This window comes from Oreochromis aureus, linkage group 15 (genome assembly GCF_013358895.1).
Source record: "Oreochromis aureus strain Israel breed Guangdong linkage group 15, ZZ_aureus, whole genome shotgun sequence".
In the NCBI taxonomy this organism is placed as follows: Eukaryota; Metazoa; Chordata; class Actinopteri; order Cichliformes; family Cichlidae; genus Oreochromis; species Oreochromis aureus.
Window position 1 is genome coordinate 31,443,626 of NC_052956.1, and position 26,115 is coordinate 31,469,740.

Below are 26,115 nucleotides of genomic sequence, written 5' to 3' on the forward strand. Positions count from 1 at the left end.
ACAAATAAGTACCCTTAAACCAGTGTTTTGTATTTTGTCAGGCTAGATTTTGAATTCCATCACAGATTACTCTGCTTCTGCTCATCCTTGTTAGGAAGTAGAAAAAAAATGGAAATTTTTTACAAATGAAAGGTGACACCTGTCTATAATGAGATAGAGACAGAGATGAGTGATGAGTAATAAATGACTGCCACAGTATCCAATTTCCCAAACAAGCTTATATGGATGCATCATGAGAGAAGCAATGGCTGGGTTTTATTTCTAGCCAGTGCATGACTGATATGCATGGCTTACTTTTGTAATTGTCTAGGTGCATTGGACCCAAAGACGGACATAGCAATCTTTTCAGCCTAATAATGTAGTATTTGCTAAAATGGCTTCAGAAGTGAATTATCACTTTGGTCTCTGGCACAGGGATTCAGTCCTCTCTAGAGATGAACATTGTAGTCACTTTACTTCTAATGCATCATGGAAGGCACTAAATAGTACGGACATATAATACATTCTCAGAAAGTGAGACCGCATGATGAAGGGCAACCTCCTGTTTAGGCTGGCCGTCCTGTAAGTAGAAGGTCACTTTTACCTCTCTGGGGAAATGGGTACAGCTACATGTGTCTCTCTGGGACCTGTGATTGAACAAATTCCTAATTATTTCGTGCAGTAATGGCATTGAAAGCCCTCTAAAGTCCAGCATGGGTGTCATCACTAGTGTAGCGGTGGTGTTTTTGAACCACATAAAGAGCAACTTTGCTGGGGCACCTTATCACATCTATTCAAATGAATTAGGTTGTTCACTTAAAGTGAAACACTTGCCAATATGTGCCCTAAATGGTCTCACTGTTTGGAGATTCCATAGGCTGCCTCTCCAGTGTCTTTTAAATTTTGACACAATGAATTGTGCAAATGGGGATAAAGGGGCTGTGGACTTGTTTGTGGACATGAAAAATTACTTGTATGCAATCTCAAAACAGACTTGAGAGTAATGTTAAAAAAATGTTAAAATCTAATATTTAAAATTCCACAGCCAGAGTCATTATTGTTGCTGTTTATACCTCTGATGTCTACTTCATCAGAGTAATGCTCCACATGTCAAAAAGCAAAAGTGGGTGACAAAGTGGGTTTATGAGTGTAAGAGTGAGTTCAGTGGCCTTTGTTGTAGAGATGGGATTTCCAGCTCTTTTTAGTGAGCCGAGCCAAAGAGCCAGCTTTTTTGTCTCCCAACCGGCTCTTCAGGTTGTTTTGTTGCTTTAATTAATTTATTATTAACAACAATATAAAATTATGCACAAAAGGAATTACTAATGTAAAAAAAAAAGTGGTTTTATTTATATATGTTTATATATAAATATACACGGTGGCCCCTAGAGACAAAGCACGTACAAACTCCAAAAAGCACGTACAAATTCCAAAGCACGTAGAAAACTCCAAAGCACTTACAAACTCCAAAACACGTACAAATTCCAAAACACGTACAAACTCCAAAACACATTTCTAGCGTTAACTGAACTTCCAAAACAGAGCTACCTAGATCACATAAATTACACAATTGAAAGCATATGTGTATTGTTTGTACATTTATACACAAGCACTCATATATATTCAAATAATTTAAAAAAATGTTCATTAACCTGTTACTACCACACACCAAATCCGCATGTTGGTATTTCCTGGCTTGTGTAGCCACTAGGTAACAAAAGCTCAACACTGCGCCTAGCATCCTGGAGCACTTCTGTTGTGTTTTGTACGTGCTCCGGAGTTTGTACGTGCTATGGAGTTTTTACCTGTTATGGAGTTTGTACATGCTTCCAGGTTTGTACGTGCTTTGTCTCTAGCGGCCACTGTAAATATACTTTTATTTATTCACTCCACATAAAATGTAACTACCGCCCCTCCCCCCTCTTCCCAGCGCAAAGCACAAGGCTCGTGTGCGGAGTGAAGTGGAAAAATAGTGCGAGAGAGGGTGAGAGAAGGAAAAAAAAACAACCCACAGCTCCCAATAAGGTGCCGGCTCGCGTCATTCACTTCAAAGAGTCGACTGTAAGAGCCGTTTCGTTCGCAACCGACACATCACTACTTTGTTGACCTTCCCAAATCTGAATCAGTAGAACATGACATTGAATGTGTAATTGAAAAATCTACAGATGTATCATAATTTATCATGATTACAGTGGTCCCTCGCTATAATGCTGTTCACTTTTTGCAGCTTCGCTGATTTTTTTGCGCAATTTTCCTTTTTTTTTTCTTTATTTTTTACAGCGCATTGTTCTGCGTCCTGATTGGCTGTAGACCATTGTCAATCAATCTCGTGCCGTGTCTCCTGTACAGTACAGAATGCGTTCAGCTTGTCAAATTTACATAAATCTTTGATCGCTAGCAGTGTGACTCTGAAGTGCTGTACTGTATGTTTTTAAGTTTTATCCCCAACGAACACAACAAGGCGACCGCCTTCGTTTGGCTCTCAGCGAAGGCGGTCGCACTTTTCTCCTCTCCTCCTTTCCCCTATCTTCCCTGCTTAGCTGCTTATGTCCTTGTCTTGTCTCGTGTTTTTTTTTCACTTCCCTGGAACACTCTCTCACAGTCTGTGTCTAAAAACATAAAGAGAACTATGGATTTGATCAACTGGTCTCTGAATGCTATTGACACCCTCTTCTCAACGAGAAGTCTGGGCTCGGGAGAGCCCGAGTGCCCCGGATACACGATGGACGGGTGGCAGAAATGGAGGATCGCGTGCCTGAAATGGAGGATCGTGTGCCTGGCGGGACTGTCGATCGAGGACGCTGAAGATATCTACCTATTCGGAACCATGATAACAGGGTTCTTGCTGATCGGAGTTGGCTTGGCCCTGGCTTATCGGAGAATTAAGAAAGCGGAACCGGCTGTCCAAACCCCCACAAAGCTGCCCGCTGAGATTGAATTGACAGGACGAGTTGCGGGTTTTCAGAAAGGGCTCACAGACGGGGACATGGTCAAGAGCTTGGAGGCAATTGCGGCTGCAGTGAATACTCAGAATAACATCTCTGAGCGGATATTGGGACACATCAGGGAAGAATCCGCTCAAATCAACAACTATGGGCGGAAGCTGGAATACATCACGGATCAGTTGGCTGCGGTCGTGAGGTCTCAGAATCTGATCTGTGAGCAAAAGAGTGACAAGACCACGGAATTGAAGGTAAATAACATCATGGAAAAACTCGCAGCTATCCAACGGGAGATGGAGAGACCAGTGTCGGAGTGCTAAAAGAAACAGCTCGAAATTCTCATGAGTTGTTGGAAGAAAATCGCAATCATAATGTGGCTACACCTCCGGCGCCAGCTGTGGGCTCAAGGCTGGAGCCGATCAAAACAATCCCTGATAACGATTATGTTGAGACTGTTCCTTCCCATCCCATGCAAGGCCACCTGGGTTGGCTGGTAGACTGTTTACTTAGCCTGGCAGGGTGAAGGACACTGTCTCCGCTGAACTATGGACACGCACACACATACACTTATACTGATAAGCATACACTGATCCCCCTCCCTTTCCAAACGCCTTCGATGCTTGTTTCCTGCGGGGGAACACGGCGGGTCTATGTGCCACGCTGGAATGATAGCGCTGTGCAGGGCGGCTGCTGTGTTCACTTCGGATTACTCCTCACCCCCCACCCAACCCCGTGGCTTGTCATGTCCTTCATAATGTTGTGCTGTGGACATTCATGTGCTTTTTTGTGCAGAGGAGTTTTTTTGTTTCCTGTTCTCGTGCTGTCCTACCATGGAAGCACAGCATGAGTAGGGGTCTCTTTTTTTCCTCTTGTACTCTCTCATTGTAATGTACATTTCAATGTTTTTTTTCTCTGATGCTACCAATCTCCGACCTGTATCCCCATGTAATGTCTGTGTTGTATGTGTAAGGTCGGGGGGGTCCCATTTCACTGCAGGGCAACCTGCATGTGACGAATAAAGCTTTGATTGATTGATTGATTGATTGATTGATTGATTGATTGATGAACGTTTTGCACCTTCAAAGGCAACCGTGGTTTCATTGTATAATACTGGACTTATTTTTCTACCAAGGTTTGAACCTTGAGAGTGTTTGACTATGCATATTTTAATTAAAAATACTTATATTGTGGGCTGTCAGTAAATATTTCACATAGAGCATGTTTGAGTAATCCTTTTACTGGTGCATCTTTTTCTGGGCAGGGAACTTATGAAGTTCTAATAGCTGCTTATTGCTGACATGGATTAGCACTGAACAGAAGCTAATAGGATTTAGCACAATGTTTCTAGTTTTAGCTCAGTTGAATGTCAGGGATGATTTGAGGGGGATGACCATTATACCTTAATTAAGTCATTTTGCTCAAATAAATTTTGCACTGGTCACTCCTGGTATTTTGCATTTGATTTGCTGACTGGAATTTTCACTAAGCTGTGCCAGCACTGCTTAAACATTTTTCTTTCTTTCTTTTGTTTTTCATTTTGGATGAACATGACATCCCTTCCATGTTAAAGTTATGGATTACAGTAATGAACAGCACTCAGGCAGTAGTACATTAGTACAGTCAGACACTAACTGTGCCAACATTGTCTTAGGAGGAATCCTTAGGAGGAAGTAGTATTCAAGGATGGTTTGGTCAAGGGAAAAACATTGCAATGTCCTTATAATCATCCAACTAGTTTACAGTACTGACAAATAATTGGCAAAAAATTTGTTCAACATAGTTTAACTTGTTAAGCTCCATTGCCGCGGTACCGGGGTAACATAGCATTTTCAGTAGGAGAATTATTTCGTCACTCACTCACACTTCTTCACTCTCAACTGACTGCAGGTTTCCCCAACCTTATAAACACTACATTTGCACAATGACTGAAACCAGCCCACTGAATGAACAATGGGCTGTGAGGTCAGTTTCTTGGTCATTAATATGCAAATTGTCATGACCATTGGTCAATGAACATGAGTACCATTCACAGAGAGTTCGGGAATGGTTGCTATCACTCCCACACCCTCTATGTTCTTAAACACATACTTTATCAGCAATGAAAACAATAATGTGCTCACTATGCTCCCTTGTGGCATTCCATTTTCTATTGGCAAACTTCCCGAATAACTCCGTCTTCCTACCAATAGAGCTGGGCGATATAAGATTTTTTCATATCACGATATGTTTTTTTCATTTCAGGCTATAACGATATATATCACGATATAAGCCAAATAACTATATTTGCAAGATTTAAATGTGCCGTTGCTCACAAGTAAAATGTGAAATAATCAGCAGCTTGTTTTGATTTAAATATTTATTTCCCATAATAAGTTCAACAGGGCAGATGTACTTAAAGAACATGAGACTTCAGTTTCAGATAAATAAAGGCAAATATTGCAAACTACACAAAAGGTAGCCGCTAAAGCATTTAAGTTTCAAAATAGAACAAACAAAACAGACCACTAAATTGTCAATTCCACTTAGAAACAAAATATTAATTCTAAAAATAAATCTTAGTTTGTTTTACAGAAGAACAGACAAAATTGACTAACTTTTGTCAATATCAAATAAACTGAGAACTAAAAGGAAATTCTCAATCTCTCCTTATTGTATAGCTTAGCTATTATCTCAATTAGCTGCTTGAATCCTTCATTTTCGACCGTGTTTATTGGTAGGCATGTCTTTAGCAAGACAGTAGGCTATGGCATTCGTTATGTCGCTATGTCTCTTAGCTTTTTTGTCATATGGTAAGACGTTGGAGAAAGCCGACTCAATTGACTGTTGTTGCTTCGCAGGGATTCTCCTGGTTGTTTTCGATGACGAATTAGCGCTTTTAGTCTACGGAACTTCTCTGGCCCTTCCTTTCAACAATCTCTCCGGAACTGGAACCGTCATCTGTCTTCTCTTCGGTAACCTGGTCACCCAAGCTCTCGGTTGATTTTTCTCTAGCGGGCAAACTCATTTTCTCCATTAACCGGGCGGCTGGCTGCTTCCCAAACAAATACACATGTGCGGCTGGGCACTTGTGCTGTACGTAACAAGTCATGTGACGTGACGCTGTGGCTGTGATTGGTTCGGCTATGCGCTACTTAATTTGGATTGGCTGTTCTTTTTTTTTTAAGACAGGAAGAGAGAGAGACGAGGTCTATCGCAATAGTTTCATTTTTCTATCGAGAAAAAGTTATTTCGAAATACATATCGTTATCGTTCTATTGCCCAGCTCTACCTACCAAATAAATCCTTAATCCATCTGAACATTCGACCATTTATACCCATTTCCCTAATTTTAATTAATAGACCTTCTCACCACATCACATCATATGCTTATTCTGTCTTTGTAAACGGAATATTCAACGCATCATTTGTGTTGTCTACTTGCTGCAGTATCCCCCTATTTTCTGCAATTGTAATTTCTCTTCCCCTTTGAACTTCTTCACTAATATTATTTAAGCTATGAATTTCATTTATCACTATCCTGGGTCTCTGACCCAGCGTTTTCTGTTTACTTGTTGAGTTTTTAAGTTATCCTTTTAATTATGTTGTATAATAGGATTATCTTTTGGTTGCCTTAAGTTTACTTTAGTTTAGCTATGTTTCACTTAGGTCTTCTGTGTTAGTCTATCGTGTTTCTTGTCTTCTTGTGCATGTTGTCAAGTTCACATTGTCATGTCTGTGTTCCATGCTGTTTCCTGTTTTATTGTGAAAGTCCCTGTCCTATGTGCAGTGTGTCTAGTTTTTCTTCTCCTTGTCTTGTTAGGTCTGATTTGTCCCAGCTGTGTTCCCACCTGTTCCCCATCCCCTCATTATCCCTCTGTGTACTTAAGTCCTCTGTCCTCCTTTGTTCAGTGTCAGGTTGTCTGTTGTCCTTTGTGCCAGGTTCCAGGTTCCAGGTGTCTTTGTATCCACGTCAGGTTTCATGTTTTGGTTTTTTTATGTTTATCTTTAGTTTCCCCAGTTTAGATCATTGTTTAGCTTCTGGCTTGTGCTTTTTAATGTTTTACCAGCCTTAATAAACGGCTCATTTTTGTTTAATATTCAAGTTTTCTTCCTCGTTCCATCGTGTCTGCATTTTGGGTCCTCTTTGTCACTTCATACAGTCTGCCTCTGCCAGACTGTGATATCACTGCAATAACTTCGACATCATTTAATACTGGATACCCATATTTATCCAGTATTATACCCAAAACACCATTTCTGCACACCCCTTGTACCATGTCTCTCTATTTTCAGTTGTGTCTCAGTCTGTGCCAGATAGTGGTCACTCCCCACCATTATCTCTTTGACTACTGCCATGAACAAACAAATCTGACACTAATGTGAGATCAATTGATGATTCTGATCCCTAGTATTGATTCTCATACTGCTTCCATCATTTAGGCATACCAAATTTTTAACTTCCATTAACTCTTCAATTACTGCTTCATTTTGGTTGTTGTAATCTCCCCATAATGTGCTATGAGCATTAAAGTCCCACACCAAATTACTTTCCCCCCTAAGTGTACCCCAAGTTCTTCCATTAACTCCAATGACAGTCTTCTACACGGGTTGTAAAAATCTACTACCTTGATGCTTCCATTTTCTGTCCAAGTTTCAACTACAGTATACTCCAACTGTGTTCCTTCTCCCAAAACTCTATACTTAACTTTTTGTTTCATAATTATAACACAACCTCCTCCTCTACCCTCCGTTCTACCCCTCCGAACACTTTCATACCCTTTAATAACAAAATCCAAACTCGACAAAATTCATGCACCCTATCTTAACTCTACCTGGAAGAAACGGTTCTTGGAATTCCAGGATTACAGACAGACTATCAACACTTTCCCTACTGACTGTTCTCAACAGTCTTTTAATTCTGCTGACATCACTGCCAGAAATACTTTGTGTGATTTCTTTTTTCTAGATCTCCCTCTACTGGTACCTTTGATTACTCCGCACACCACCTTAAACTCCCCCAATATTTTCCTTTCTTTGACACACTTTTTGCAAGTACTCTCAGGATTTAACACTTTATTTTTCTGTTCTTCCGTCTTAATGGCTATGAACAAACTTCCATCTCTTAGTACTTTAGCTAGTGTTACATCTCCAAACTTCTTTTTCAGCTCTCTCGACAAAACTATCGGGCTTAATTGCATTCCCTCATCCTCCGGCCTAAATTTCTATATTATTTTAAGCACTTAAGCCCCACGCCCCTGGTACCTGGGGCAAAAAGGAGGAGATCACGTTTAATCGGTTATAACACGGGGTGATAAATATAATTTCTTCTTCTAAATTCTTCAGACCTCATGTAACCAGCTAAAGAAAGGCTTCAGAGCTATCAGTGATAGCTCTCTTCCAGAGCTATCACTGATTCCAAACACCAAGTTTCACTACGCTCTGACCAAAATTCACTGAATGAGCCACAAAAGAAGACCACAAAAACACAAAGTGGCGTACATGCGCTAAGACAGAAATCGTCTTAACCGTCCCGATTTCCTTCGTTATTTTCGCTGGTAGCCTGTAGCCACGTGATTATCAGCAGTTACCACGCCTAACTAGCCGCGTCAGAGCCATTTTCTTCTTCTTCTTCTTTATAGGGTTTATTGGCGGTTGGCAAACAGCAAAATGGTGCATTACCGCCACCAACTGGTGTGAAGTGTGGACCGAAATGACAAAAAAAAAAAAAAGTCAAATCCTCCCAAAAAAATGGGTCTGCTTTAAAAACCAAGATACAGTCTGATGACTTTCACTTATAGAGTCCGTGCGAAATAAATCAATCAAGTCCAGTTTCACTCTCATATCGTCCAGCTTTTTGATCAGTTGTCTTCTTTCATAATCATACTTCTGACAATGCAATAAAACATGTTCTATGGTTTCCTGTTCCCTATTCAGAGCCATTTCTGTCAACCTCAATTTTAGACCCACCTACAGACACATGACTGGACAGACGCCATATGCAGTGAATTTGGGCTCACGTGGGTTTTCTTACGACTTCTGTTTGGTTGAAGTGACGTGAACGTGACATTGTTACTATGATCCTATTGGCTCAAACGATTAAAAAGAGGTGTCAATCATGCAAATTGACCAAAAACCAGAAACCAAAGTTACAGCCCCCCAGAGTTTAAAGGGCCAGAGGCCAATTAAACGCTCCATGCGCATGGCAGAAAAGGGCCATTGCCATGTGAATGTGTGGTTAATTCTTCAAAAATATATTTAAAAAAAACATTTTTAGGTATGTTAATAAAATTAATTAATTTCTGCTTTTTAATACCTAAAAAATTCAACTGCATGGTGTGCCAAAATTGGACCTTTTTGTACAACGTCTGGATATTCATGTATTGACAGTGCTGTTATTTTTCACTGTTTCACTTTAGAAACATAAATATTTGCACAGATGATGTTCATATGTTGGTTTCTGAATTTCTGGAATGAAATTTGAACCGAACCACATTTTCAAAAGTTTTATATGCTAAGAAATAAATAAAAAAATTAGGCGAGGATAAAATCTGCTTACTTTTTCTGTGTTCCACTCTCAGTAACTTTGACACAGTAATATCTGCTGCAATATTTACATCTCTGATGAAATTTCACTAGTGTTAGCTTTATTTTGATACCAAGATTATAAGCACAGAGTTTGTAATTACAAAAAAATAATCAATTAATTTTGGACATTTCATCTTCGAGCAGGAAGCTCAGAAACCCCCTTGGGGCTTAAGAGGTTAAACTCTTCTCTGACAATCTTTTTCCGAATTACACCCCTGTCATCTGAGATATTCCCCTATAAACTTTGTTTGCTGCTCTGAGTTCCTAACATACTTCCATCCTCTCTTACTCTTCTTCCTCTACCTGACCCTGTCCTATAACCGGCTTCCAGTCTCCTAAATCCATGTCATCATCGTCCTCTACCTGTGTTGCCATTCCAGTCCAGTCGCACACCAACTTATGCCAATCGCCAAAATCTGTGATCCAAATCTGTATTCCAAAGCCAAAACTAAACAATCCACTCAAACTGTCTCCCGATAATCCACAAAACCTCCAAATGCTGCTTCCACCCGACAACTGCCAACCGCCTCACAGCAGGCCTAGCTTGCTAGGGAGCTTGCCCTTTTGTAATGATCCCTGGTAGGGGATTGGCCTACAGTGTCGAGATCAGCCAATACACATGTGCCAATTAACTGTGAATGGGCCAATAGGTGGAGGCTTGACACCTGAAAGACAAGAGCAACAGAAAAACAACAATGCCACTTATCTTGGCATGTAACACCATAAAATGTTAATACCACGAAGTACTTATGTGGGTACAATTTCCTTTTGCTTTTTCCCCTATAATATACACCACCTTGTATGTGTTATATTTCTTTATGAAGGATGTAGACATTAAATGCCAGGGCACTTAGAAATAATAAACAATCCACTATTCCTTTGGATTCCTTGGTACAGCAGCCATTCAGCTCTCATCAGCTTAAGTTTTGTTTGTATGAAATTATTTCAGGAACATTACTGCTTAGTTTCTTTTATCACTTTCCACTAGTCTGGCTGTGTCCTCAGGGGTAAGAGCTGGCAGAAAAAGCCTACTCTAGATTGTGTTTGTCCTTTAAAATTGATAAGTGAATCAAAAGAGTATTACATATTAATAATTAATTTCACAATGTGAGGTAGAAAAAAAGGGTGCTGGATCCAACTTGCTTAAATGAAACAGAATGCCTCAGCAAAAATGCTGCAGTGCAGCTCTGGCATGGTAATGGAATGATTTAAGAAATCACTAACTGCAAATGAAGTGATCCTCGCTGAACTCCACCCTGCTCACTTGTCACCTAATGGCCCAATACATCAGTTAATAAGGACTATCACAGCTGCATAGAGACTTATCCAACAAGCACTACAAAAAAAACCCAAAAACATGTCAGGGCCGAAGTCAGAATGTGAGGACCCAACAGATTCAAAATGGAAGCTCAAAATTATGTGAACACGAACTTTATTTACAATGATGCTGTGACAATAATATTTACAAGTGTTAAAGCTAGGAATGAGGCTAAGGCAAATGAACATAAACTATGAAATATCAGATTACATGAGTTTGATCCTATGAACATGAACTATGAAATTACTGTAAACTTTGAACATGAACTATGACAGGCTCAACAGGAGGGAACAGTGGTACGAGAGCTGGTATTGGCACTGAAACAGAGGGAGAGCTGAGTCAGAGTTGGCTTGGGGAAATGACAACGTAGATCCGTAGAGGGGGGTGGAAAAGAGGCCTGGGTGAGTCCAATGGAGTAATGATCCGAGATTCCAGACAGAGAAGGCCGGCATGTGAGACTGGAGAGAACAGACTGAGAGATTTCCGGCTGCAGAGAAGCAAGAGGAGACCGGTCCAGGTGAGTGAGACTATTGTGATGCCGAATGAGTTTTCAAGGATCTACTGAGAACACAAGAGAGCACAGGTAAGTACAAGAACTACAGTGGCTTGCAAAAGTATTCGGCCCCCTTGAACTTTTCCACATTTTGTCACATTACAGCCACAAACATGAATCAATTTTATTGGAATTCCACGTGAAAGACCAATACAAAGTGCTGTACACGTGAGAAGTGGAACGAAAATCATACATGATTCCAAACATTTTTTACAAATAAATAACTGCAAAGTGGGGCCGAATACGTTTGCAACCCACTGTATGAGTAACATGATTGTCATGAAGCCATACACTAACGTAGGTTAGCAGATGATCTGGCGAAGGCTGGTTGTGAGCGCAGGTCTTAAATACAGCTGGCTTGATTAGTCTCAGGTGTTGATCTTGGGAGGAGTGATGAAGACTCTGCCCAGAGGAGAGCAGACACTGCAGAAAATTATTGTGACTCACCCAGACCATTACCTTCATCAGGTGGGATGTCAGAGCCACTGGCCTGTAGCTGTTGAGGTCCTTGGGACGTGAAGTCTTTGGCACTGGTACAACACAGGTTTTCCAGAGCTGTGGGACTCTCCCCAGCCTCATGCTCAGGTTGAAAATGTGCTCCATCACCCCACACAGTTGGTCTGCACAGGACCTGACAACCCTTGAGCTGATGCCATCTGGACCCGCTGCCTTCTTGGCTTTAATCCTCCTCAGTTCCCTCCAAACCTGGGTGGTTGAGAGAGACAGGCTGGAGCCTTGTGTCGAATGTGTATTGCATGCTGTTGTTGGGGGTGGGGAATAGTGAGCAAGGTGAGTAGAGGAGGTGTGAAGTGTCTGAGATGTCAGAGGTGGTACAGCAGCAGTGGGGGTGGGTGAGTCTTCAGCCGATGTTGAAGACTGCCTCACGGATAAATCAAATTTGTTAAAGAAATGATTCAGTTCATTTGCCCACCTCACATCACCCCTGGGTAGAGAGTTCTGATCTTTGTGGCCGGAGATGGTTCTGGGGCCTCTCCAGACTTCGCCAAAGTGGCTTTGTTGAAGCTGGTTCTCTTCTGCCTGTAGCTGTCCTTCCATTCCTTATCAGTCCTCTCAGCTCTCTCTGCACCCTTTTAAACTCCTCCTTGTCTCTGGGTTGGCCCTCCTCTTCTGCTTGAGGACTGCTTTAATTGCTGGGGTAGTCCAAGATTTGTTGTTGGAGAAACACTGCACAGTCCTGGTGGGTGCGGTGTTATCCACACAGAAGTTAATATAGTCCGTAATGCATGTCACAAGGCTGTCGATGTCCTCTCCATGGTCGTCACAGATCACCTCCCACACAGTAGACTCAAAACAGTCCTTAAGGACCTCCTCGCTCTCCTCCGACCATCTCTGCACTGTGCGGGTGGCTGGTGGCTCCCTGCGCACTAAGGGCTCATCACTGACTGTAGAAAACATGGACGACGCGACAGCGCCTCCTGCGATTGTGCAAAAATGAAGCCAAAATACCCCGCTTGTGGAGGCTGCTATCTTGCATTTTTGGAGCCAGAGTCTACGCAGTAGTGACTTGAGGTGGAGCGACTGTGTAACGCTCCCGCCCACACACCTGCTGGACGTGACCGCAAACACGCCCCCTTACACTTTTTACGTAGCCCAGCTGCTCGAGTTTTTTGCTGGTTTACCGCGACTGACGACTCGTTTAATTAAGGTAAATACAACCATGTCACTGTTATAAAAAAAGACACACAGCTTATCATCTTATAGTTCTAAAATCACTCTGTTGTTAATTCGTTTGCTAGCCCTCATGTCATCCTTTAAAAACTTACGTTCATCACCCTAGGGGCCGAAAACGGCCACGCCCCAAAAAGTGCTATAAAATATTATATATTCATATTTTTTTCCACTTTAAATTAGTCAGTCTTTTAAAACTACTTCTCCCTGAAATATTCATATAAAGTTTTAATTATATTTTCGTTGTTTTAACCCTTTAAATTCCAGTTTCATTACATGAGCGCACTGGATTTTTAGCAGAAAAAAACAAAAACCTTAAATATTTTCCATAGAATACATTTGAAGTAATATTTGATTGTTATTATAATTAGGCCTTTGGATGGTCCAATGATTACCACTAACATTCATTTTGATCCGCCGTTATTTTTTTTTGCAGGAGCAAATTAAAGAAAAACTTACGTTCATCACCCTTGAGGCCGAAAACGGCCACGCCCCAAAAAGTGCTATAAAAATGTTATATATTCATATTTTTTTCTACTTTAAATTAGTCAGTCTTTTAAAACTACTTCTCCCTGAAATATTCATATAAAGTTTTAATTATATTTTCGTTGTTTTAACCCTTTAAATTCCAGTTTCATTACATGAGCGCACTGGATTTTTAGCAGAAAAAAACAAAAACCTTAAATATTTTCCATAGAATACATTTGAAGTAATATTTGATTGTTATTATAATTAGGCCTTTGGATGGTCCAATGATTACCACTAACATTCATTTTGATCCGCCGTTATTTTTTTTGCAGGAGCAAATTAAAGAAAAAACTTACGTTCATCACCCTTGAGGCCGAAAACGGCCACGCCCCAAAAAGTGCTATAAAAATGTTATATATTCATATTTTTTTCTACTTTAAATTAGTCTTTTAAAACTACTTCTCCCTGAAATATTCATATAAAGTTTTAATTATATTTTCGTTGTTTTAACCCTTTAAATTCCAGTTTCATTACATGAGCGCACTGGATTTTTAGCAGAAAAAAACAAAAAACTTAAATATTTTCCATAAAATACATTTGAAGTAATATTTGATTGTTATTATAATTAGGCCTTTGGATGGTCCAATGATTACTACTAACATTCATTTTGATCCATCATTATTTTTTTGCAGGTGCACAGTAATTCAATATAATGGTATATTATGTGATACACTTTTACCCCGCTTATTACCTTGTTGTGTTCTGAAATAAAATGAAAAATTATGTAAATAAAAATACAAGATCAGTTTGAACCAGAAAAAACTTTTATTTAGAACAATGAACATGAACATTTATGTTTTGGGAACGGGGGAAGGTATGAGAAAGAAAGAGCGAGTGAGAGGGTGGGAGAGAGGAGAGAAGAGCGAATGTGGCGGTGTGGAGCGATTGTTGAGGTGTGTCTGATTCCTGCTCAGTTCAAACAGAGTCTGCAAACGGGCATAATGTGATCCTTACATGTTGACTTTCCGCATTTGCAGCAGGTACTGCAGATGCGCCTCCTTTTTTCAGGGCAGAACTCCTGCCCGGTTTAGGGATTGGGGCGGGGCCTGCAGCAGCACCCTACACACTCGTCACAAAGTCTGCAGCACCTGACGTGCGGGGAAGGCGCCCTCGCTTGAATATGTGTGGGTTTACCAAAGCTTCTCCCACTTCTTCGACATACAGCCTCCTCCAATTGCTGTCCACAGCACGTACGAATTGTACAGTGAGACGTCCAGCAGGTTGTGAAAGAGAGCCACTGGCCAGCGGTTTGTTTTCCTCCTGCAGGAGTAGGTGCCAACAACCTAACGAAAAAACACAAAAAACCCGAAATCGTAAAACCTATGTATATTTTACACAAGAATATATGAGCAAGAATGAATAAATCTGTGCGTAACTGATGCGTAATGACACCTACCTTGTCAAGGTTGTCGACACCTCCTTTGCACCTATTATAATCCTGTATGAACACTGGCTTTCGCTTCTCTTCCTCGCTTACATCGGGAGTGCGGTGTTTCGTGCTCAACAATAGCACATTCTTCCCACGTCGGGGGACGTACGAAACGACGGTGTGGGTGAGCGTGAAGGCGAAGGCGGAGGAAAAGATTGCTCTCTCTCTTGTCCGGAGCAACTGAGGCGGAAGCTCGGGCTTGTTTTTTTGGATTGTGCCAACCAGGGCCATTTTCTTCTTCAGTAGCTCTTCTGCCAGAGCAAATGAAGTAAAAAAATTGTCACACGTGATGAAGTTTCCCTTGAGCCCCTCAGTTAGTTCCATTACCACGCTCATCCCCTGGTTGACCTCCGCACGATCGCCAGCTTTGCCGGTGTATAGCTGCACTCTCCAGGCATAGGACGTTTTCACGTCACACACAGTCCATATTTTTAGCCCGTATTTCGCAGGCTTGGTTGGTATGTACTGTTTGAACTTACACCTTCCTCGGAATGGGACCAGCTGTTCATCGATACAAATGTCTCTGTCTGGGTTAAACAGCAGCTCCAGACAATGCGTCCACAAATCCCACACCTTGCGGAAGGCAGACAGCTTGTCCTGATGGCGTCGGGGTCGGGAAAGCTTATCGTCGAAACGCAGCGCCCCACCGATTTGGTGGAATCTCTTGTGGGACATGGTGGCCCGGAAAATGTCCCGTCCGGATTTTTCAGCCCAGAGGCTGCGAGTGGGTTCGTTTCTTGATCGGTATACGCTGGCCAAAATGAGGAGCCCCACCCCACATATGCCATAAATTCATCAGTCCATTTCTCTCCAATCGGCGACTGCGCGTCTCCTGTGCAGATTTGTCATTGCTACGGTGTGCTGCACAATTTCATCCGTGAGGAAGAGCGCAAAACTGGATGTCGGGTCCCTGATTCGGGCGGCGGCATAGTGTGTCGGTCCTTGGGTGACACCAGTGGCTACTGGAACATATCAGAGCGTCTCCGTATTTGTGGATGACCAAATGATTTTCCCATTTTTGGAAGTCCACATCGATGCTGCTTCCTCCATCTCAATCTCCTCTTCGCTCTCATTTTCAGAGGTTTCTTCACAAAAACTGGAATCCGGCTGCTCTGTTTCCACAGAATTATCCGTTTCATCTCCGGAATCCTCGGAGGAGGATGACGAGGAGCTATCCTGGCGCTCAGAGTCCAGGACCATTTCCAATACTTGCTCGGTGCGATAGTATCGTGCCATCCTGAAAATGACTACTCCCGCGCTACTGCTCATTCATATAACTTCTGCTGCAGTGCACCTGCATAAACAACCCGAGCTTGCAGACAAAATAAAGTCTAATTTGGTTTTGGCCCCTGCTTTTATATTTATTTTGTTTATATTGCAGTGAGCGCTTCTAAGAGAAAAGACTTTTGAAGTTAGGCACAGACACACTTTTGTTTTCTTTCTGTCTTTCTTTTTTGGGGGGCATAAAGACCTTTATATTTTTTTAAAAACACACACATAGAAACACTGATAGTGAGACAAAATTATCATTTATTTGAGCTGAAAGACTATGGAAAAAATATGGAATTTTACTCCATTTCGCTCTATGCTCCAAAAGTGAAAAAATGGCGCCACCTAGTGGACAAATTTTAAGGCCATGAGTTCACATTGAAATTCTAACATAAAGTAATGCACTAATTTATGTTATTATAATTGGGGGATGAAAAATTGCGTTTATAATGGTTGACAATGGGGCGAAAACGGCCACTAGGGGGATGAGTGTAAGTTTTTTTGCTGCTCAGCTATTTTAGGCTAATTTAAGAAACTCATACCAAAATTTTAAAGTTAAAACAAAAAAAAATCCTTTGGCAAGTTTGGCTATATTCCACTAAACACAGTGGAAATGGCTTGAATTTAAAACGAGCAAGTGGCTGAAAATGGTCCCAGGGGGACATAAGGGCTAGATTAGCCGCTAGCATACGCACTGTGTTGGAGGCTTGTTGCTAGCCAGTTAGCGATGCTACACACCTGTTACTCTAATAGTCTGTATTAATGAATGATTCAGCACTTCTTAGGGTTTTTTTATCCATTTTTAGACAGCGATGAGATCATCTGCACACTCTACAGAGGCCCAGAGTTACTATTAATATCAAAAATATAATGCTGTCCTTTGAGATTTTAACATAAGACTGTGAGTGTAATGGATCTAAAACTGTTTAAATCTTCAGAGCCCTCTACAGCCTGGTAACATGGAAACTTTAAAAACATCAGCAGAACATTTCAGTAGTCTAATTTGTTCTTTTCATTTAATAATATCAACAGCTACATTCACCCTGGCGAGAAACTAGTGAGGGAGACCATCAGGACCAAGCTGGGTTTCCTGGGTCCAGAGGTTTGGAGAAACTTCTACCCTTTCTTTCATCACAGCTGTCCTGTGCCAGAAGTTCTGTTGACCCACTGAAAGAGGCATCATTTAAGTGTAACAGGGCGGCCCTTAGCGGCTGGAAACACAGTGAGATGGACGAAGGCAAGTGTAGTGGAACAAAAGTATTTATTTGCTATACAGCTCTCCTTACAACAGTTAACTCATTGAGCTTCTTTACAGCACAATCCACCCTCTCTAATGACAACTGGCAGCCTTAAATATGTTCAGCTGTCACAGACTAAACCATTATTCCACTCTCAGGTAAATTCTTAAATCCCAACCTTCCACCACAGTATACAATATATCAATTAGAATACATAAATACATTTCACATTTTCATATTAATAAATAGTTCACACTTTAATGTTACACCAAACCCAATATTATAAAAACCCAGAAACCCAAGCACAAAAAGATTCACCACACTCTTTACCAATGGTCTCTCCCGGAACCTTTAAATGGTGTCTGGACCCCCAGGGAAACATTTGCCCAAACACCTTGAAGAGGACACAGGCAAGAAAGGTGAGTAATCATTATCTTACAAACACTTATTTGCAACACTTTTATTCCCAGATTTCACACACACTTGCATTAGTTTTCCTTACTGGTCAGCCTTAATCACAATCTCAATCACCATTCTTCTCTCCTGACAGACAACCAGCACATTCCTTGATGAGGAGCAGCTGTGCAGGATCTGAAACAAGGCTACCAACTGATTTTAAAAATATCCAATAAATAGTCAATAAATATTTAAACTTTTTGTGTGCAAATCCATGCTTAAAGTGCAATGCTAAATAAAGTGCTTGAGAAGGTGCTTTTAATAAAGTGAAAGGTGTGCTCTAAAGTGCTATACAGATAATATAATATAAATAAATGTAGTTAGGGAGTCCTCTTCCTTACATTTAGAAACACCAGGAAGACTGAAGCTCATCTCATTGATCAAGCAGGACTCATGATTTTCACCAGCAGCTCCCTCACAGGGAAATCGTCAGCACTCCTCTGTAGGCCCACCCCAGGAGATGGATAAACCCAGCATTTCATGAACACTGTGATGGAGACCTTTGGTTTGTGTAATGTTATAAATACTCGGATACTCCCCAGAGGCTCCAGACTTTTACATAAAGATATTATATTCAATCCTGTAGAAAGTTATATATTTAAAAATATATGATCCTCTCTGGTTACTCTGGAATGAATAACTCTGAATTACTTTATGGTAAATAACACACTATCTGCAAAAAACTGTGAAAGAATTCCAGATCACAGGTTTGTAGTTCAACATACAAGTGATGACCTTTGACCTTCATCAGGTTTTATTTAATTGTGTTAGAGAAAATCTCATGTGCTCTTCATGCAGCTGAGTACATCAAGTGTTTGAAACGGAAGCTGTGCAGGTCTGAGATCAGCCGCTTTGTGAAACACCAAACTGAGGTCCTGTTAATGCTGATACATAGTGACACAGTTACATGGGTGATTAATCCTTTTGATTTTTTGTCTTTAACTTTATCAATACAACAGCTGCAGCTTTCACTACAGCACATGTGGTACTTTAACCTTTGTACTGTTTTCATCAATTCATTTTGCAGTGAACATGTTAGATGATCTGTCTGCTGTCATTGGGTGGTGCTGAGGTCTGAATCTGAGGGCAGCTCCTGTAATCACAAAGAGAACAGTACCATCAAACTCAAATATAAATTTTATCCCTCAAAATTGAAATAAAGCTGATCCTTCTATGTCCTCACACACTCAGGATTTGAAGTTCTTCTCTTACATTTTTTTCAGTATTACAGTACAGTACAGTACTTTAATCCATAGTTACTGATTAATGAGGAGTAGGGATGGGTATCGTTTAGGTTTTATCCGATACCGGTACCAAACCGGTACTTTTGAAACGGTGCCGGTGCTCAAACCGGTGCTTAAAGAATGGAGAACACAAAATTGGTCCAAAAACCTCTCATGTTCAGCTGTTTTTTTTGTAAAAAGATAACAATGTTAGCCTTTTCTGCAGCTATAGGGCATATATGGTATCACTCTTGGCTGGAAGCAGTGCTTAAACAATGGAAAAAACACAAACTTTGTCCAAAAACCTCTCATGTTTAACTGTTTTCCACTTTTTCTTTGGTCATTTTAGCCATTTTGGCCAGGGTGAAGGGAGTATCTGCCATCAAACAAGAAGCCAGCCGCATGTAACTACGACGGTGTTTGCTAGTTCACCTTACATGCATTAATGTAATAATGTGGTTAGCGTACTCAACGTTAATTACACACGAACAACATGAAGCTACTCACGCAGAGAAGAACGGCTGCTGCTGCCATCATCATCCGTCATCATTTCTGCTACGCTGACAGGGCTCCCCTAGCCCTGTCAGCGTAGCAGAAATGGACTCTCCTCTTCAGGTTTTTGGGGGATGTTGCTAACTCCGGGTCCGATAACAGGCACCACACCCGCAGTAGATGTGCACGGTGTGAGGTCTCGCAGCAAGCTATCAAACACGGCGCATTTCTCGGCTTTAAAAAAACCCGCTATGCATCGCCAGGTGTTTCATCAGATTTGAGGTGTTACCTCCTTTGACAGTATCACAGTATCAGCTTAAAGCACTTGTTGCAGGCTGCTGAGTTTGCATCTTTTGCTGTGAAGTACAGCCAGACTTTTGATCGCTTCGCCTTGGGCGTTTTTAATCTGTAGCTCTCCTCTAAGAGAACGTATGTACCTGGCCCTGCCTACTATCCTCGGAAACGTAAAATGATTGGCTAGAATTGGCTCAGGAAAAAAAAAGCACCGAAATAAAGCACCGAAATGTGCGCTGCTTTTCGGTCTGGTTACTACCGTTTATGTCAGAATGGCACCGGACACCGGTACCCATCCCTAATGAGGAGTTACTGAATTACACGCTTTTTTTTTCTTTTTTTTTAAATGGTTTTACTGTCTTTACAGATGTGGCAAGAGACTGAAAACACGCTGTTTGCACATATTTAAGAATCAGCTCTGCACAGGAGCTTTAGCAGAGTGCAGCCTGTTGCCTTTACAGTATAATACTTGCAATAAAAGTACAGTAACAGTAATTAGTGACTGAGTAGCCTGGGGCGTTTCTCTTGATTTCTTTAGTCAGGGTAAATTCATTCACCTGCACAGATTAGCTAAACGAACCCTGACAGCCGAGTGCTCATCTTAGCTAGCTAGGTCTCAGGACCTAGCTAAGGACGGTAGTTACGGATTAGCTTACAAACACGTTTAACTTACCGAAAAAGTGCAGCGGGGCCTTGGGTCCTTCTGTCGGGTAGTCCAGTTTACTGAAGAACACCTCAGGCTGCCAGGTTAAAACAGTCCGTCGTGTTTTCGTAACGTAAATGCTGGCCCTCCTCTCAGAGCCTACGCTCTATCTGCTATTCCCGAACAGAGATACGCAAGTTTCTCTGTGACTGCAGCTGCCAGTCAAAGCTGTTATGATGACGTTTCACCCCAATTTAACATCACCACGGTAGGAATTAGAATCAAACTTATGGGAGAGGAGACCCCTTGGACATAAATCAGCGTGATGAGAACTATTGAAAACAAAAGAAAGAATCTTTGGAAAAAAATTATCTGAGGAGAATTAATTTATTTTAGTCTGACCCCAGTCCCATCCGCTAACATGGAGGAGGCGGGGTTTATGACCTATACTGCAGCCAGACACCAGGGGGCGAAAGAGACGTTTTGGCTTCATTTTTGGGGCGCTGTCGCGTCGTCCATGTTTTCTATAGTCATTGGGGCTCATACACAGGGACAAGGTGCATCAGGTTGTGATCAGATCTGCCCAGGCGAGGGAGAGGTGAACTATATGCCTCTTCTGCGTTGGCGTACAGTAAGTCCAATGTTCTATTGTCTCGGGTTGGGCATGTCACATACTGGGTGAAGGTGGGCAGTGTGGAGTCCAGTGAGACATGATTGAAGTCCCCTGATATTAGGAGAAGGGATCTCGGAGATTGCGTTTGCAGTCTGCTGACCACAGAGTGGAGAGAGTCAACGGCTGCATCCGCGTTGGCCGAGGGGAGGACATACGCTGTTATTGTGATAACATGCGAGAATTCCCTGGGGAGGTAGTACGGCCGCATGCTAACGGCTAACAGCTCAATGTCTCTGTCGTTCACAAACACTGCCAGTCCCCCTCATTTCCTCTTACTGCTCTCTCTTCCTGTCCACCCGCAGCAGCTGGAATCCAGGTAGCGTCATGCTCGTGTCTGAAGTTAGGGGTGTTAGCCAGGACTCCATTAGCATCATGATGGTATATTGCTGGTACTCCTTCTGTGACCAGGTTAGAGACGTGAGCTCATCCATCTTATTGGGCAGCGATCTTACATTTCCAGTGACTACAGAAGGAAGAGATGGTCTATAACATCTCCTTCTTGGGCAATGGCGCTCCCTCCCAGCTCGACACCCCCGTCTTTTCCTCCTCAGCACGCTGGGAATGTCGTGCCTGTTCGCCTGCCGCACTGCTGCGGGACAAAGCATATTGTTCCCAGGTCCAGTTTATAGTGCATTTGATTCAAGATTCAAAGTGTTTATTGTCATGTGTACAGAAGAAAAAGCATGAAATTCTTCCCTTGCTTTCCATACACAAATGCCAAGTTAGGTAGGGTTAAAGGAATAAGATAAATAAGGATAAAAAAAAGACAAGATATTAGGATAATTAAGGTAAAAATAAGGATACAAAATACTGAAAGATAAATAAATAAGTACAAAATAAGTAAATGACGACAAGTGAGGTATGCAGTTGTCAATGTAAAAGGATGTACAAAGGAGCTTAATGTGCAAAAAAACTTGATGTGCAAATTGTCCTGATGCGCAAATTGCAGTTGAGGTAGGTCAGCTGCTGAGGAGTCTGATAGCAGTGAACAGCTGACCTACCTCAACTGCAATTTGTGGAAGTCTGTGTTGTTTTTGAGTCTTTTGGTGAGTATTGTAAGGTGTTTGTAAAAGTGTGTGTTTATCAGTCCTTTGTCTGATTTCCGGGCTCTGACTGCTTGGGGGGGAAAAGCTCTTGCAGTGTCTGGCCATTACAGTTTTGATGTTGCGAAACCGTCTGCCAGATGGAAGGAGGGAGAACAGTGCATGTGAGGGGTGGAAAGTGTCCTTCACTATACTGTTCACATGTTGGATGATGTGTTTGTCGTAGAGTTGGGAGAGGGCCTCCAATGATCCTCTCTGCTGTTCTCACTATTCGCTGCAGAGACTTCTTTTCAGCAAAAGTGCAGTTCCCATACCAGATAGTGATGTAGCAGCAGAGGACACTCTCAGTGGTTCCCAGGTAAAATGATGGGAGGAGGGAGACTGGCCTTCTTCAGTTTCCCAACAAAGTGAAGACGTTGTTGGACTTTCTTCATGATGGTGGTGTTCAGGTTCCAGGAGAGGTCATCTGATATGTGCACACCCAGGAACTTCATACTGTTGACGATCTCAGCAGCAGCTTCATTGATGTGCAGTGGGGTGTGGGTCGTTGAGCTCTTCCTGAAGTTAACCATCTCTTTAGTCTTCTGAACATTTAGAGACAGGTTGTTATTCTGACACCAGTCCACCAGGTGTTGTACCTCCTCTCTGTATTCAGACTCATCGTTGTTGGTGATGAGACCCACCACTGTTGTGTTATCTGCAAACTTGATGATGTGATTTGAGCTGTACTGTGCAGTACAGGCATGTGTTAGCAGGGTGAACAGCAGTGAACTAAGCACACAGCCCTGCGGTGAGCCTGTACTCAGTCTAAGGACTTTGGAAGTCTTATTTCCTTTGAAAACAGACTGGGGACTGTCAGTTAGGAAGTCCAAGATCCAATTACAGAGAGTGGTGTTTATTCCTAGTATTCCTAGAATGGCTGTGTTGAATGCTGAGCTGAAGTCAGTAAATGGCATTCTGACATAAGTGTCCTTCTTGTTGAGATGGGAGAAAGAAAGGTGAAGAGCAGATGAGATGGCATCATCTCTGGAGCAGTTTAGGTGGTAAGCAAACTGTAGCATGTCCAGATTATGTGGAAGCTGAGTTTTCATCTGCCTCAATACCATTGATGATTGGCGTAAGTGCCACCGGCCGGTAGTCATTGAGGCAGCACACATTATTATTATTTGGCACTTATTGTGGTTTTGAGGCATGTAGGTACCACAGCTGAGCTCAGTGATGTATTAACAATGTCCATGAAGATGTCTGCAAACTAGTCAGCACACTCCCAAAGCACCCGGCCAGGTATGTTGTCAGGTCCTGCAGCTTTTCGCGGGTTTACTCTGCGTAGTGTCATCCTGAGATCTGCTGTGGACAGACAGAGTACTTGGTTGTTGGGGGCATCTTCCTTGCTGGCTCTTTGTTCTCTGCTTCAAAACCTACAAAGAAGTCATTCAGTTTGTCAGGCAAGGATGGACCACTGCTGCATGCCGGAGGTGTTGGCTTGTAGCCTGTGATTGTTTGAATACCCTGCCACATTCGCCGATTGTCCTTTAAACTTGTGAAGTGTGTGTTGATCTTTTCTGCATACTCCCGCTTTGCCTCTTTGATGGCCCGTGATAGGTCTATTCTGGCTGTAGTGTAAGCTTCTCTGTTGTTGGACTTAAAGGCAGAGGCTCTGATTTTCACCAGGTTGCATAGGTTTGCAGAGAACCAGGGTTTATGGCTTGCACAGGTGATGACGGTCTTGGAGACAGTGACATCCTCAATGCATTTGCTGATGTAGCTGGTCACTGAGGTTGTGTACTCCTCCAGGTCCACGGTGTCTGTGTATGCAGCAGCTTCTCTAAAAATATCCCAGTCTGTGCAATCCCCAGTGACGATGAAGAAGCCATCAGGATGGCCTGTTTGCAGATCACTTATAATATTGTAGAGCACTAGGTGGGATGATCACCACAGTAAATTCTCTTGATTTAAAACAGCCTGCATCTGACTGCTAAGAACCCCACAAGTTCTGAACAATGCACAGAAACAGTCGCTTTCATCCACACACAATTCCATAAAAAAGTGTCATACTTATGTATTACAATTAAAATACTTCATGTTCTATACTGTATGGTGACTTCAGGTATTGATAAATATATTTTATACACTGCTGTACTTTACCTAAGCCTAACTATAACATTAACTCTTAACATTTTGAAAACAGTAAGGCAATAAACAAGACATTTGCTATGGTAATCTGTATTTCCTCAATTTTAGATAGTTCCAAAGTATAAAAATAAAAATATTGACTTAACCAGATTGAAATGTAATATGCACAAACTAGAGGTGGGCGGATCAATTCAAATATTGACGGTATCAGTACAGTGACTAGCATTAGTATCCTACCGATACTAGCGCAACAAGATCAATACTTTGCTTCTATCCTCTAAGTTTAATATATAGCCAAATGAATTGCGTTAAATTAAATATATTTAATTAAAAATATATATCTCAGTCATACACTATGAAAAATGTCAGAAACATTATAGCCTATAGCATATTTAAAGAAAAGAAGGTGACCCTCCCTCCGTTAGAGGGAGGCACATTTATATTCCATTTCTCCCAAAAATCTGTTTCAAAATACATAAAACGCTGAAAGATGTGTTTTGCTGTATTAACTAATTATTGTGGAAAGTAAAAAGCCCAGATTTTGTTGTCATGAAAATTTGTTAAGAATTGCTGCAATTTCAAATTGACGATGATTCAACTCATAAATCATGAAACATTCTCTTCCCTACGTAAGCTGCCTTTATAGGTTAAAGATATCTGTACCATTATTGGTATCTGCAATAGTGGCCTGTGTTTACTTGATATTAGATTGATAGAACACAAAGTGCAACACTGCACAGCACTAACCCAGCTGAAAAACATACTGCTGGACCTTTAATGCACAGTCTCTAATGTGTCTTTATATAAATAAAGTACATAAAATACAATTACATACATTTCAGTGTAATATTACTCAACTGTTACCACAGTTACTACCATGATATTACTTGGATATTAACGGTTATTACTTTGATAACTGAGTAGTAATAACTACAATAATTAAATTCTTGTTTCCACGTTCTTACCCTACTATTACTACTTTATTACCGAGCTGTAATAGAAAGTGCAACCAAATAATTAATTTTTTATTTTTAAAGCCATTACGAAGATACGATAGTGTGGCAAAAAAGTGAAGTTAGTGTTTGAAGTTAGTGTTAAGGCTTTGAACCTCACTCATAAATTCTGCAACAGATCCAGGAAGTCTGTCCTTTACAGTCAGCCTTTGACAGCTGATGTTTCCCAAAATCACTCTGCAGAAACATCACTGAAAATTTCAATCTCTCAAAACATTGAAAAAGATTTGTTGTTAAAAAGACTGTCACATAGTTTAAGGACAGCAATTATTTTTCAGTATATTTTTATCTACATTAACTGACAAAAAAGAGTATATTATTGCTTATACTTAGCATTTTTAAAAACAACAAATATTGGATTGGAATGTAAACATAAATAAAGTTTGAATACTGACGAGTACCATAGAACCTTGGCAATGACACTGTGGTCCCTGTGGAAAACCTGTTAAAATTTCGTCTATACTTGTGAGAAGTGAATGACTCTCCTGTGAGTGTGTGTGTGTCAGTATGGATCAACAAGCCCACATTTCAGTATAGCAGCTTTCCAAATTTTGTTTTTTTTTTTGGTCTAACATTGGATGGTTGTCTGTAGTTTTCCTCCTCAGGTGTGACCGGGTGGGATGAAATAGGCTCTCCTTA

At 41.3% G+C, this 26,115-nt stretch overlaps 1 protein-coding gene across 1 annotated transcript; it reads right to left on the minus strand.

The window, feature by feature from the left end:
- Nucleotides 1–8,137: 8,137 nt before the first annotated feature.
- Nucleotides 8,138–15,674, minus strand: LOC120433010 (piggyBac transposable element-derived protein 4-like). Its single transcript, XM_039598452.1, has 4 exons — nucleotides 15,300–15,674; nucleotides 14,967–15,194; nucleotides 14,705–14,853; nucleotides 8,138–8,159 (listed from the first exon to the last, which is right to left on the minus strand). The coding sequence occupies exons 1-4, from the start codon at nucleotides 15,672–15,674 to the stop codon at nucleotides 8,138–8,140; spliced, it is 774 nt and encodes a 257-aa protein (XP_039454386.1).
- Nucleotides 15,675–26,115: the final 10,441 nt, after the last annotated feature.